Below are 14,313 nucleotides of genomic sequence, written 5' to 3'. Positions count from 1 at the left end.
AATACAGGTCACAGGTTATTTACAGGTGTGGAGGGTCACACTCCCAGTGTCACACAAATCGGCTGCAGTTCAGCTACAACTCTACTTTCATACACTGGGTTAAAATAGACTCAGACTTCTAAATCTGCAGAAGATCTGCATTAAGAACCACACCTCTTCACTGCACTGCTGTCCCATGCCTCTCCCTCTAACAGCTGCTCCTTTCCTGTAACCCTTCTGAATGCCCTTTCCACAGCCCACATGGAGACTCTGCCTAGACCATCGCTGCATACTTCAGCTGCAATGGTTTGTATAAGCTGTCTGTCTTTACTGGGAGTTGATAACATGCTGTGCAACACAAATCTACAATTATGCAGCATGAAAATAGATATTCATACTACTGGGAAAATACACAGCCCCAAACTTACATGAAAGCACAGGCCAGCAGTCCAGTAAAGACTGGTAAACAAAGGATATAAATACTGTCTTCAGCCCAGGAAGTGCCATCACAGCAGGTTGTCAGAAGCCCTTGACCAAATGCCAGGGAAATCTGTGCAAGCCTGCCCTATTTTTACACTATTTCCCTCAGCATCTGCCAGTGGCCACTTTGAGAGACAGATACCATCCCAGATGAGCCTCTGGTGTGCCTCACTGTGGCAGTTCCCAGGCAGGCAGAACAGGCAAACGGCCACACAATGCTAAGTTTGACCTTGCTCTTCAATTAATCCTTATCATGAAAACCCATGAGGTTCTTCAACAGCTCTATTTTCATACTGGCAGTAACACCTCCTGCCCCAACAGCCAGCAAACCTCATTGAAGCCCATACCTAACAAAAGAAAGTGCTTTGGATGAAGAATCTAAGGTTTCTGGATCGTGTAAGAAGCGCTGGCTCTGCCCAAAGTCCAGGCTACGGTGTGACAGCACAGGGTGACAGTCCTCCTCCAGCGGGTGATTAGTCATCCTCCCAGCCTGCGGGGAAAGCTGAGCTTCTCCAGACTCACTGTCCTCCTGCCAAGACTTGAAAGCAGGAAACGGATCTAGAAGATAAAAAAAGGGAGAGAAAACGGTACTGCTCTGCTCAGAGAATCGGAAAGGAGAGCCAAAAGGAAACAAAAATGCAAACCCAATGCTTAGTCTTGCATGTTATAAAGGATGTGGTGTCGTACACAACGTGACTCAAAACAGTGAAATACATCAGAAAGCTACAATTCTGGCGTATGACAATTGAAAGAAAAAGGTACTGAAATGAGGTATGCACACTAGGATCCCTTTTTCAAAGTGTATCTTGCAGTTCTGAACAGTTCAGCAGTGTAAAAGAGCTGTATTTACTCAGCAGAAATCTGCAGTTAGAGGAACATTTGTGGTCCATTGCAGCATTTGGCTGTGGAAATTGATTGGCATACCAGGAGCATGTGCTTTGAAAGATCGTCCTCTTGCTTTTGAAGAAGGTAAGCCTGACAATACCTCCTTAGGTACCACACCCAGTGGCTTGTTAGAGGAGTGTTGTTGGCTTTTTAAGCTTACATCTATCTTGACACCACTGAGAAAAAGAGATTTCTTAATTTGTGGGAGGTGATTTCTTTTAGGCAGGGGATTCCAAAACAATCACTTGATTGATATTTTTTTTAATCCTCATAGAAAGTGAGCTGCTAAACATTCCTTACAATTCTCACTACCACAAAGCTGACCAGGCCTTCCAGGCGCTTCCAAATCCCCCCCTCCCCTCTTCCTTTCGGAGAGCTGCCTTGATTTTTCCAGTTCAAATCAGGCATTTGAAAACTGGGTTCAAAGTGTGCAGAACAACAAGAAAAACCCACAAAGTAATCTTCCAAAAAAATATAACCCTTGTACCTGCTTTCCACTGTACATTTCTTAAGAGTTGCTGGGCTTTTTGGGGTTGGTTTTTTGCAGCTATCATCTTGCCTGTTTGCACAGCACAAGATACACGGAGGGGATCTTTTAGAACGACAAAAAAACCCAAGTGAATCAAAAAGCTTGCAGATCAGAACATTCCCAAGAGATGAGGGACAGCAGGTGAAGGGTTAATTCGAAAGCAAACCATAATAACTGAACGTATGGCGAACCATACTTACCCTCCCCTTCTCTCTGCAGATGCATTGTTTTGAAATCAATGAGGGGGAAAGTGATAGGGCATGGCGCTAATAAAATGAAAAAGAATGGCAAAAATACTAAAGTGAACACACAGCACAGTCAGAACAAACCATACATAACATGTAAAGCAGGAAGATACAGTACCCGGGGGAAACAGCCCAGCTGCTGGGCCAGGCCCTGAGCACTCTCAGCTTCCAGGCAATTTCCATGGCAGGTAAGGATGCTCAGTCCTCAGCAAATCTCAACTCTTTACTGCAAAGGTTTACAAAGAACTGACAGGGCAATAGCAAAGGCTTGCTGGAGTTCAGTGAGAGCCTCGTGCAGCCTCACCTTAACAAAACACAAGTTCCAACTGGTTTTGCTCACAGCTTGCAAATACAGATGGTGGAGATTTCCAAAAAGCAGGACAAATGCAGAGAAAGGCCTCGAGAACACAGATTAACTGAGCTGCATTTCTCCCTTAAGCCAGCAAGCATTTGATGTTCAGGAACTCTGTTGGTAACAAGCCTTTAAGTTTTCTGTCACATAGGCTTTAATAACCCAAACCTTGTAATAAGATTTGGACTGCTATAGATTTCTTTACAAAGCCAATCTGCTTCAGTGGGACACCACAGGGACCTGCAGTGCCTTAGAAGGCTGAGATCCTAATAACCATTCTTAAAAGGACTGGAGAACAGCCAAAGTTTAACTACTTTGCAATGAAATAACACCTCTTGCAAAATATCCTCATTTTACTACCAAGGAGTTTATAATCTAAATTTATATACAGATATGCTACTTCCTTTTCAAAGGAAAGGGCCATAAAGCTATTTGGGTAATTCAAACCAAAGCAACTTTTATGAGCAGGTTCAAGGAAATAATGAAAATGGAAGCCACAAACCTTCTGAGAATAGATATTAAACCAGATTAACACAATTAGAAGATGCCACAAATGGGATGTGCAAGTAAGCAATTAATGTAAATAAAACACTGAGAATGTAAGCAGGAGTTTGGTTTGTTTAAGAACAACCAACTTTGTCTAAAGTTATTAACTTGGGCAACAAGAATGAAAACCTGGACTCAGTGTCTTCAAGTGCCTGCAAATGGACTTCTCCATGACGTGACATACCCTGAAGGCAGTGCTTGCTAGCACTCAACCAGGCCAACCAGCAAACCTTCTACAAACCTGAACAAGTCAATCACAAATTGCAAACCTCATCATCTGTAAAAGGGTTAAAAGGGAAGTATGGAGTCATGCAGCATTGAATTTGGAAAACAGTCAGCACTGCTGACAAATGAACAAGAACTTATCACTGACTTCCAGGAGAAAGCTTTAGGTGCTGACATGCTACAGCTGCAAGCTGCCTGTCTGAGCTACACACGTTCCAGGTATACATCACTAACTTCAACTCCTATCACACAGCAAACAGGAGAGTAGTGCAGCTGTTGTTTGTTACCAGTGTCTGACTAACATTTGACTGTGACACTTAGAGCTGTCTCAAAGAGTAGTTGCCACTGGAACAGCTTGTTGGCCCCTGGGTACTCAATCTGCACCAAGGCCTCTCTGTGAGTTTTCACGAGTGGAAACGATTGGGTTGCAGCCACTGCACTGTCAGAGGCAGCTCACAGGATTTTAGCAAACTGTATCACTTGTATTTTTTGAGGTGTGATGATTCAGAATATCAATACCAGGCAGAGGAAACAGGATATAGAGAACACATACAAAGGTAAGTACTCAGAAAAGATGATATTGACAAGAGTGCTCTGCTCTGGTTACAAAGGGATTATGTTCTCACACAAACACAACAAAAATCTAAACAGTTGTCAGCAGACAGCTGAGCAAAGTTCAGCTTTGCTTAAGGGCTTGCTAAGCGTGGAAGGCCATGAAGAATAAGGTCACAAACATTAGAAACTAGGCCTACCTGAGAGAAAATCATGTTTCAAACATTTATCTTTACCTAAAATCCAACCAGTGGAGGGATAAGGGGCACAGAAATAAAATCTATCTGCAACTTTTAACTTTCATTTGAAAGAGCTGTTTCAAGTTGCTCAATGACAAGGAAAACCAGCATCAGAAATTTCAGATGTTGGCTTAAAACAAAACCACCACCAGATTTTCCAGAATAAATCAAATATCAATTGCTGTGTTTAGTAGCTGAGAGATTTCAAGTCAAACTGAGCTAGTATGAGAACTTTAGCAGCTTACTCCTAAGAATAAAACAACCAAAACAAGACACAGTGAATATGAACTCCATGACAATAATCAGAGAAAGTGTTTCTAAGGACTTGAGACTCAGCATCCTGGAAACCTTGAGTCACTGGGGAAAAAAAACCAACCAAAACCAAGAAACAGACACCAAAAATCCCCAGTCACCTCTACTATGAAACTTGGGGCTTTCTGGGTTCTTTAGTTGCTGCTTTGACTACTTTTTCTTTGCCTTTTTATTTAAGGTTCTTAATTAAGCTGCAGATAGCTCTAAACCAAGATGGGACCTATGCTGTGGCTTAGTTGATCTTACCACCTGTATGGGAACTGAAATAGAAGAAGTGTAACTTGTTTGCTGCTTCTGCTTTGTCAGCTGTTCTACTTGTCCTTACTAGCTAACTATATCGTGAGCTAAAGGGTGAAAATTACCTTCCCATTTGTCACCATCAGATACATTCTTCAGGTCAAGACGTGGTACTTGGACACCCAGAGCTTCCTCGGAACCATTAACGTTGCCATCCCCCAACACCTCTGAATCAGTATTTGCATTAAGATCACAAGTCTTGCTACTTGAATCCTGCATTTAAATAACAGAAGATGCTTTTTCATTATTTAACAACAGGAAATCAGGAACCTCACCAGCGACAGTCCCAGCAGTTCTGCAAACTTTCAGGGGGTGAGGGCTACGGGAGAGTGAGATTTAAAATTTCCTCTTCTTTCCCAATTCTTAACAAGCTTCCCTGAACTCCCAGCAGCAGTTATTCATTTGCATTACAAACACAGTCCTTACATGAGATGCACAAATGCAAGCGTGCTCTGCTACCAAAGCTTTGATGATGTGATCTCTAGCACAGGTTTTGCAAACCTTGCTTCATGCCAACCCTGGAGAACATTTTAGAAGTTAAATTTCTGGGGTTTCTTCCTACATTTCATGTCAGCTCCTAAGCTGCTGTGTATCTGGGCATAAATGGAATCACAATCTTACCAGCAACGTCTCCGGAGATGTTCTGTCATCGCCACCAAGTAATAAACTATTCTGCCTGAAAAGCAGACACAGAGCAAGTTATTCTTTTAAACACAAGTGGTTAATGGGCAGTAAAAACCATGCATTTCCTTCACACTTTATTCTTACATACCCTAGTCCAGTTTTAGTACGTACACAATGTATTTCCTTACAGTGATAGTTAAAGTTACATTGCCTTTATTTAATTTTCTTCCCCCCTCTCCCTAACCCCCTTTGCTCTCCACAGAATCTCAAGTTGAAGCACATAAATCACTGGACTTGGACCAAGCTAGAAATAAAACCACCTCAGACCTTTCCTTTCAAACTGGGAGGAAATATTTTTAAGTAGTCAATTAAACTCAGACTGAAATTTCAGTCAGTGCTGAACTCAAGCTGCAAATATACTTACAGTCACTCTTAGCAGCATTAATTCTTCAATCATGAAGAACAATAAAACATGCCAAACTGTTTTAAAGAAAATACCTTTTTCTTCTTCTCTTGCCCAGAATATAGGGTGGTTCATTAAGACAACATGATATACACGTAGGCTTCTATTTCTTTTCTGTTCTACAGGCATAAAGTTCTGTACCTTTTGTATCACCACCATTAACAGGTAACTCCACCTTATCCTCTGTTTACACATGTGACAAATTACACAGAATCATAAAATGGTCTGGTTTGGAAGGGGCCTCCAAAGTTCATCTAGTCCAGCCCCCTCTGGAGTAAGCAGGGGCATCCTCAACTAGATCAGGCTGCCCAGACCTGTCAAGCCTCACTTTGACTATCTCCAGGGATGGGATGACAACCACCTCCCCAGGCAACCTGTTCCAGTGTTCCACCACCCTAATGGTAAAGAACTTGTTCCTAACATCCAACCCAAATCTGCTCTTTTCTAGTTTGAAGTCACTGCCTCTTGTCCTTTCACTGCACGCCTTTGTAAAGAGTCTCTCTCCATCCTTTCTGTAGGCCCCTTGGAAGGCTACTATCAGGTCTCCATGGAGCCTCCTCTTTACCAGGCTGAACAACCCCAGCTCCCTCAACATATTTAGTTTCACCTCCCTTATAAAAATCATAAAATGGTTTGGGTTGGAAGGGACTTCCAAAGGTCATCTAGTCCAAACCCCTTTGTTGTCAGAAATCACCAGCTTGGTCCACTTACAGGTCAAAAGTGAACTTGCACATTCTGCCACCTAAGTGACAAAAGCAAAACACATACCCTTCGCTATTATTTTCTCCATCAACATCTGCATCTTCATCACACGGTTCCAATAATACGTCTGCAGTCTGTTGGCAAAGAGTTATGTTTAGAAAAGATTCAGGAAAGGCATTCTGGGCTGAAAATTGTTTCTGGAACCATCTCTGGCCACAAAAATACCCTCAAGAACTAAGACACAGCTTCTTGTGTGAGAGTGGAAATCGTTAATCCTAACCATGCAGTATTTTCATATCTAAAGTAAGGCCACTACCTAGGTGCTTTCATCACTGAAAGCCAGGCAATGACTGATGGAAGTCTTCAGATCTTTACTGATTTCTTTTAACTATTAACACAAGCAGTTCTACTGCAAACTGTCAATCACAGCATGAAGCTTGGGGTGACTAAATGATGGCAGTATCCTCGTCTGGAAAATAACGGAGTGGGATGTGGACTTGTGCTCAGCATATGTGAAATGGAACAAGTCTGACAGACTTTCTAAAAGGAGGTACTAATCCCTGCTACTAAATAAAGCAGCAGCAGAACTGGAAGGGGATGAAGAAATGCAGGCATTTCTATGACACCATCTCACTAAACAAGTTCAGATGAATCCATGTCACCGCTCTGTGCACTAAGTGCTGGCACAGGAAGACTTGAAGCCCTTGGTTTCTTCCAGAAGTGTCTTATTTGGGGGGAGTACAAGAAATTGGAAATATAAAATATATCATTCTTAAGATAGCAGATTCTACTTGGTTTCAGACTTCAAGAAGTTCTCACAAATGAGCTCTCAAGTGTGTGACTATAAAAGAGTTACCCTGAGAGTTCAAATATAAATAACAGCTGCTGGTTTTACCCTGCTGCCTAATAGTCACCCTTTTCAGGCAGAATTCCATCCTTCTGTTTACATTTTTTCAATCCTCAAGTCAAATTCCAATTCCAGGAAGCAAATTTTAATTATAGTGCATTTGTCATACTCCTGCAGATAATTTCCACCCTGGAGATGAGCTGTGCAAGCCTTGCATAGTCACACTTATTGTAGTTCTGGAAACAGCTGCTTCTGCTTCCATTTCAGCCCCAAAGGAGAGCTCACGTGCACATTGTTCATTTCCTACAGCCCTGCATGACCCTCTCCAATTCCTTTCCTACAGCAGAATCAGTGATTTCCCTTTAGCATCTCCTCAAAAGAGAAGACTCTCCAAAACCATTTGAAATGGTGCATTAACAAAAAGAAGGTAGAAAATAACACTGAAAAAACCCCAAACTTCACCCCAGAATGCTACCCTACTGCTGATATCAAACACCAGAAAAGCAGAAACAGTTAAGAATGACATCAGGTAGGACAACAAAACAAATCTTTATATGACTCTGCACTCCCAAGCATCCTGTCTCCCTTTAGATTCTTAGCACAGTAACATACTTGGACCCCTGAAGGGCACACGCTCCCTAAGAAGTGCAATTCCCATTTCTCAGCTGTTCTTTGAAACCACTGAAATTGCCTAAAACCTCCTCAAAAGCCACCAATTTGCATTTTTTTGTTTCTCCATAAGTATTTTCTGAGTTTTGATTTCTAAAGCTCAGCATACATTTTCAGGAGGAAGTAAAGTGTTAGGAGTTGCTCCCTACTGCTTCTGAAGGCTTTCACTGCCAAAAGGCTGAAAACCTAAAGCAAACACTACAAATAAAAGACGACTTACAATAGCCAGACAGAAAAAGCCATGGCAGAAATATGGAACTCTACCCTCTGCTTTCAACAGAGCTCTTGCCAACACAGCATTCACCTGAACTGGCTAAAATATCATCTCATTTTCAACAATCATTTGTGCATTTTCAGATACAGGATAACAACCTAATTATCTGTGAATAACAAGATTTGGGGCTAATGAATCAGGAAAGAATGCAGACAATCAATACATTCCATGAGATTCCATTTTACAGAAGGAGGTTTTAAAGCAATATGCTAGTTGAGTGGAAGCCATTGAAAAAAAATTTGGCTTGTTAGGTGATTCAAAAGAGTAATTAGGGATCTGTGAAAGCAAACAGAAGGCTAGGAGAACACATGACAATAACAAACAGCACCAGGGCAACATTTTGTTTTAATAAAAACACAGATTCCAGACAAGACAGACTCACAGTTTCACTATGCTAAGGCATCCAGTTCTAGCTTTTCAAGTTCACAGACCCATTAAATTCTTCTAGTTAATTTAAGTCTGCTAACAATAGGTTTGCTCATCTAGTTATCTTTCAGGAAACCCTCAGAAAGATTTATGGACTCACAGGCAAGAAGCTAAAAACCACTGCAGAATGTTCCCTGTGTGTTTAGCAAATCTCCTGACCCACAGAATCCATCATGTAGATTTATGACAGCAGAAGCTTTACCCAAAAAAACAGGGAACTAGAGAAGTGGATTTTTCATTAGAGGAGCTTATTTGACAGCTGCATATGTGCTATTTCATACAGAGTGGTAGAAACTAAATTCTCTTGCACATTACTGTTCTACTTGATTTCATTTTTGTCAGCACATATTTTACAGGACTGCTGGACCACATGGAGAGATCCAAACGAGAGACTCATGCCTGCTTGCTGAGAAGAAGTTCTGGCACAGTTCAGGCCATCATTACAAGTTCAGGCCACACATATAATCAAATGTGAAGGTTTGTGCTATGTAAAGATCTAATGATCTTCAGCTCACAAGAAAGCTGAGACATGTCTCTTGTATAGGGCAAACCATTATTTCAACACCTAGAATTGCTTTCTGAACCTCAACAGCAACTTCAAGTATCAGTAAAACTGTATTTTTTGAGCACAACAGGTCAGCATCACATCCTAAGATGTGCTCATGCAGCTCTAGACACATTTTCCTGCTTTGGAATATAACTGGTGAATCCTGATACTTTTCAAAATGCCAGTATTAAGTGTTGAACCTCTTCAGGAGCTCCCAAGTCTAATTTTCTTTCATTTTTCTTTTGCTGAACACCTCAAGTGTAAGAATTCTATCTGGACACATCAGTATGGAGGGACACGAGCTGTCAGCACAGCAGAACTCAAATCTCTAAGCAAAGAGCTCCAACAAGAAGTATAAGAAGCTCTTTCAAGTAGAAAGGAGATGAAGATGAAAAAACATAGGATGTCTATGCTTACCACAAAAGAAACTAGAAACAGTGAATCAAACCCTGGAAAATTAGCTGATTACATAACCACACCTTCCTAGCACAGAGACAGTCAAGAGGCTGCAGTCTGCAGGTGACTGCTACTTCCTCCCTTTTTTGACTCAGTAAAAGTCATGACTAACTGTGGGCTATGCCACATGCACTGCTCTAGACCTGCTGCTCCTTACAGGCTGTCCTAACCAGTGCTATGCTTCCTTTTCTGATACCTCCAACTTACCTGAGCAGAAGGAAGGGCTGGTACCTGTGAAAGATCAATAGAAAAACATCAGTCAGGCTCCAACCAAGTTGCACAAAGGACACAAATTTCTTTGTGCAGGTCTATGAATCATGCATAGCAAAGAAGGCACCAAGCAACAGTGCCATGTAAAACTACATTGCAGGGAAACCTGGATCTCTAACTCACAGCAATTTATGGTTTTCATATATAGGAGGCTCTTCCCCTCACCTGAATGCTTTCTTCTTCCTCAGTTACAGTATCCTGTTTCATAGCTTCACTGTCTACATCAGTGCAACCCAAAACTTCAGGGCAGTCTGCTGTGTTCTCACTGCTACCAGTGTCATTATCTTCATTAACATCATTCCTAAGGAGAAGCACAGAAAGACTTTAGCAAACTGTTGCTCCACCTTCAAAAGAAAAGAAAAGAGTGGGTTTGGGTTGGGGTTTTATTGCTTTGTTTGGGGAGTTTGTTGTTGTTTTTTTGTTGTGAAGATGCCCTGGCAAGGGGGCTGGGACTCCATCTCCAGAGGTCCCTTCCAACCCCTACTATTCCTTCCCCTACTATTCTGTGCTGCTGCTGTTTGCAGTTTTTTAATCTAATACAGTATTAAACAAGAGGGTTTATTTCAACCAGATTACTCTGACCAAAGATACTGGTAACATCTACAATTCCAATCACCTGCAGGCATTTGATTATGTAGTTTAGATACACTCCTGAAGTTTTATACAACATGGAGTGAGAGATATATGAAAATGTACTTATTTAACTGTTGTACTAAAGGTTGGGCATACAGCCCCCACTTACTCAGGAATAAAAACATCAAGGGCCAGAAGCAATGACATAAGGAAATTACCACAAGTGGAAGAGTTGCAGTGGCTACACTCCTCTCACCACTGCAGCAGCTAGTTTATAGCTAGTGTCACTGATCCCCTCCAGTGAGAAATCCTGGTATTTCTAACATGCAGTCTTGCTAGAATTCAATTTAGGGCTTGTAACAGGACAACCAGATTAAGACTTACACCCTAATAGTCCAAATAGTCTTTACATGCCACCACCCCAACTGCCATGTGAGTGCACAATTCATCACAAGCCTTTGACTTTCTGGTCTTCCTCCTGTGTGCTTACAAAGAATTCCAAACTACCCTAAAACCCCATGCTCCTCCTCCACCTCTTCAGATGGAGCGATACTAAACAGAATGGTTTGGAAACTGTCATGTTAATTCTCTTTTCTCAAGTCTGGCATTTATTTTAAATCAGCTGTAAGAAGTTTGCCCTGGATCACTGCATTTTTTCAGCTCTTCTTTAACTGTGTACTTGGCTGGGGCAGAGTCTGGTGGTGGTACTGCTTTAAAGGACCCAGATGACCTCTTCCAAGAACGCTATCGTGTATCCTCTATTACAGCTAATCCACAGCGGAACGGTGATCAGAAGCACTTGGAATAGTCACCATGCCAGGAGAGGATATTGGTTTCAAACCTGTAGTGATGCTACTTCTAGCCTCCACTCCCATGAAGTCAGCCAGCCTTTAAAGCACTTAGGCTGTAACTGAAGGAATTCAGCTACAAGAGGGTCCTTCAGGCAATTACCCACTTACCTATAAATTGCTTTGAAGACATTAAGTCTCTAACGCGAAAACTCAGATTCAGCTGATCATTACCAGCACGGATTATTACTTTTATGATCAGCTGGTAACTGAAGTGTGACCTCTTGTCACAGAGAAGACTTCTAAAGCCAGCTAAGATTGAACAATACAGAAAACAGCATTCGAGTCTCTGAACACTTCACATATTCCAGGCTCTGAGAATAGAATAGAATAGAATAGAACAGAATAGAACAGAATAGAACAGAATAGAACAGAACAGGAGACCAGACCAGGCCAGACCAGACCAGGTTGGAAGAGACCTTCAAGATCATCGTGTCCAACCTATCATCTAGCACCACCCAATCAACTAACCCATGCAACCAAGCACCCTATCAAGTCTCCTCCTGAACACCTCCAGTGATGGCAACTCCACCACTTCCTCGGGCAGCCCATTCCAATGCCTGGAAAGAATTTAGGTCCTGAAGTCCTACTTAACTACACATTTTTGGAGTTTGGGTATTAATCATGCCTGTTTCTTTTTAATAAAGCACCAAAATGTACCAGCTCCCCAATGCTGCCATGGCAATCGCTACACTCACAGCATGGCAAGACTCACAATAAAAAGTAGAAGCTGATCCAAAAAGGCTGAGCCTCTGTGCAAATTGACCCACAGGGCTCATTCTATCCATTTTCAGCTGGTGGGCTGACACTGGCAGCCAGAGCAGTAAACCAGCTATGCTGACATGGAAAGATAGGGTAAAGAAACTTAAACAACATCTCTAACAGCTTTTATATGGTAAAACTGTGTCATATGTAACATGTATGAGGTAAGAATGAAATCATTGGGGTAAGCTAAGTTCTTGTGCTGCCTGCACAGAATTCAGCAGTGAAGCAGTTACACTTCACAACATTTTTAGCAATAAAATCAACTTAAAATATTTGCTTTAGGAGTTGTTGATTACTGGGAATTGACAGAAGCTGATTTGGTTTAAAATGAGATAAACTGAAGTTAATAACAGAAGCCCTAAGTTTTACTTCAGGTTGAGGTGGGGAATTGGGGTATCTTGTTTTGGAAGAGTTAAGATATGTAATAATTACAGAATTCATTACAGATGCTACAAAAATCTTACTGGTTGTTAGATCCTTCCTCATCCCCACTGGGATTTTTTGCTTCATTGTTACAGCCCAGTCTGTGTTGCTGTATGTGTTTCAGATCATTATCCAAGCTGCTCTGCAGGTCAAAAAGGTGCTGTTCCACAGCTGCTCTAATTGTTCTTTCTAAAATGCTAAAAAGAACAAAGACAGGAAATTCATATTAAGAACTCTCCTTCTGCATTGATCAGCTATGCAGAAAGGCAGAGATAAACTTCACACACGAGAGGAATCTTTGATGACAAGCATTTCAAGGCCCAAAGAGACTAGCCTTCCCCAAAAGGGAGTGGCAATTACTGTACCTACTATCTCCTCCTTCATCAGATTTACATACAGTAGTAGGAAGTCTATTAACAGTATTTTAAGAGTGATCACCACATGACAATGACTAACCTTTTAATAACTACACACAAAACCTTCTCAAAGTCTAATGTATTAATGTGACAGCAATGTACTGTTATCTGTAACAGGTCAGAGTCAACCCTGGAGCAGGAACCCCTGCAGCACAGTTGGCTGGAACCCCTCCTGAACAGGGCTGTAATCTTAAAAGGCAAGAGGCAACAAATAGCAGAGTCAGTGAGCAAGTGCCTGATGAAGGACACAGGCTATGCCCTAAGATACATCAAGAACAGAGCAGCCTTCATTAAAAACAGACCACTCTGAGTGCTTCTGAGCCAAAGTACACAATTAGGCCTTTAAAAATCTCCTCCTGTAAGAATCTTCAACTATTTTACCCCATTTTTAACTCTGGAATTGTGTGTTTCATTTTTCCTCATGCTTCTGCAGCCAACAACACTGCCAGGCATCAGGTTTTTCCTGCATCAGTGAAATACTTCAGACTGGAATGTTCATTCCTAATTGTAATCACCAAACCTACTGCATTCCCTGTCCTTGAAAGAAGAGATATCTTCCAGGCACATTCTTGTAACAGCATCATTCAAACATTTTATATTTTCATTATACTTACTCTGCAGAGGCTGGCAAGATACTTATGGGAGAGATATGAGCACTGCAATAAAGAAGAAATAAGTTAATGCAATGCAAAACTTACCACACTAAATAAAAGTCTTGAAGTCAACAGAAAGTAAATTAGAACATACTCAAAGACTGTAAGTAATGTGGCTAATAAAAGTAGAATAAATACATATAGAAAGCACCGAGTTTTGCAGTCCCCTTAGTATTTAGATGAAGAAAGCTTAAAGAATGCCACTGTAAGACAAAGTTTTAGAGGCAGCAATGCAGATTTCTGTCTCTAAAGAGCCAATACTCAGCATATCATGAAGCTATAAGCTCTCAGATGTATCATCTTTCCCATGGGAAATACAAATCAGTTTCCAAAGGTTTTCTGACACCTTGCTTAAGAATGCAGATTCTAACCTTGCTGCCTAAAGCAAATTCCAAGCTACTCTGCTTCCCTCCCAAGGTGCAGTTCAGAGAGGTTCTTCCCAGCCTGTCAGACTCTTGCATAACTTTATTCTGCAACATTCAACAGATCTGCAGCACTCTCCAAGGACAGCTACATTACAAGCCCAAGGCAGGTCCCCTTCCAGAGGTTTTGGGACATGAGCTAGCCATTTGTAAAGCATTTGGGAGTCTCTCAGCACAAGCCACCTGAGCCTTGAATGTTAAACTCCTAGAGAGGGTGGAAATCAGTGCAAGTAACACCGGTAAGTTAACTGGTGTATGTGATCCCTTGACAGTTTTCCATTAATATGCTCAAAC

The 14,313-nt window shown here is 41.5% G+C and overlaps 1 protein-coding gene across 4 annotated transcripts in view; it reads right to left on the bottom strand.

The window, feature by feature from the left end:
* FAM13B (family with sequence similarity 13 member B) overlaps window positions 1-14,313 on the bottom strand; it is a 49,436-nt gene that overhangs the window by 8,822 nt on the left and 26,301 nt on the right. For 3 of the 4 annotated variants that reach the window (XM_054168663.1, XM_054168666.1, XM_054168664.1), the window contains exons 8-16: window positions 13,559-13,600; window positions 12,570-12,725; window positions 10,085-10,220; window positions 9,857-9,880; window positions 6,497-6,564; window positions 5,263-5,317; window positions 4,707-4,854; window positions 2,074-2,139; window positions 807-1,017 (exon numbers count right to left, since the gene is read on the bottom strand). In XM_054168663.1, the coding sequence (XP_054024638.1) occupies window positions 807-1,017; window positions 2,074-2,139; window positions 4,707-4,854; window positions 5,263-5,317; window positions 6,497-6,564; window positions 9,857-9,880; window positions 10,085-10,220; window positions 12,570-12,725; window positions 13,559-13,600 (906 nt within the window). The remainder of the gene's footprint in view (window positions 1-806; window positions 1,018-2,073; window positions 2,140-4,706; window positions 4,855-5,262; window positions 5,318-6,496; window positions 6,565-9,856; window positions 9,881-10,084; window positions 10,221-12,569; window positions 12,726-13,558; window positions 13,601-14,313) is intronic. The other variant, XM_054168665.1, reaches the window with a different exon arrangement.

This window comes from Dryobates pubescens, chromosome 16 (assembly GCF_014839835.1).
Source record: "Dryobates pubescens isolate bDryPub1 chromosome 16, bDryPub1.pri, whole genome shotgun sequence".
NCBI classification, from domain to species: domain Eukaryota; kingdom Metazoa; phylum Chordata; class Aves; order Piciformes; family Picidae; genus Dryobates; species Dryobates pubescens.
Note: the sequence above shows the minus strand (reverse complement) of the source record. Positions and strands in the feature narration are given on the sequence as shown.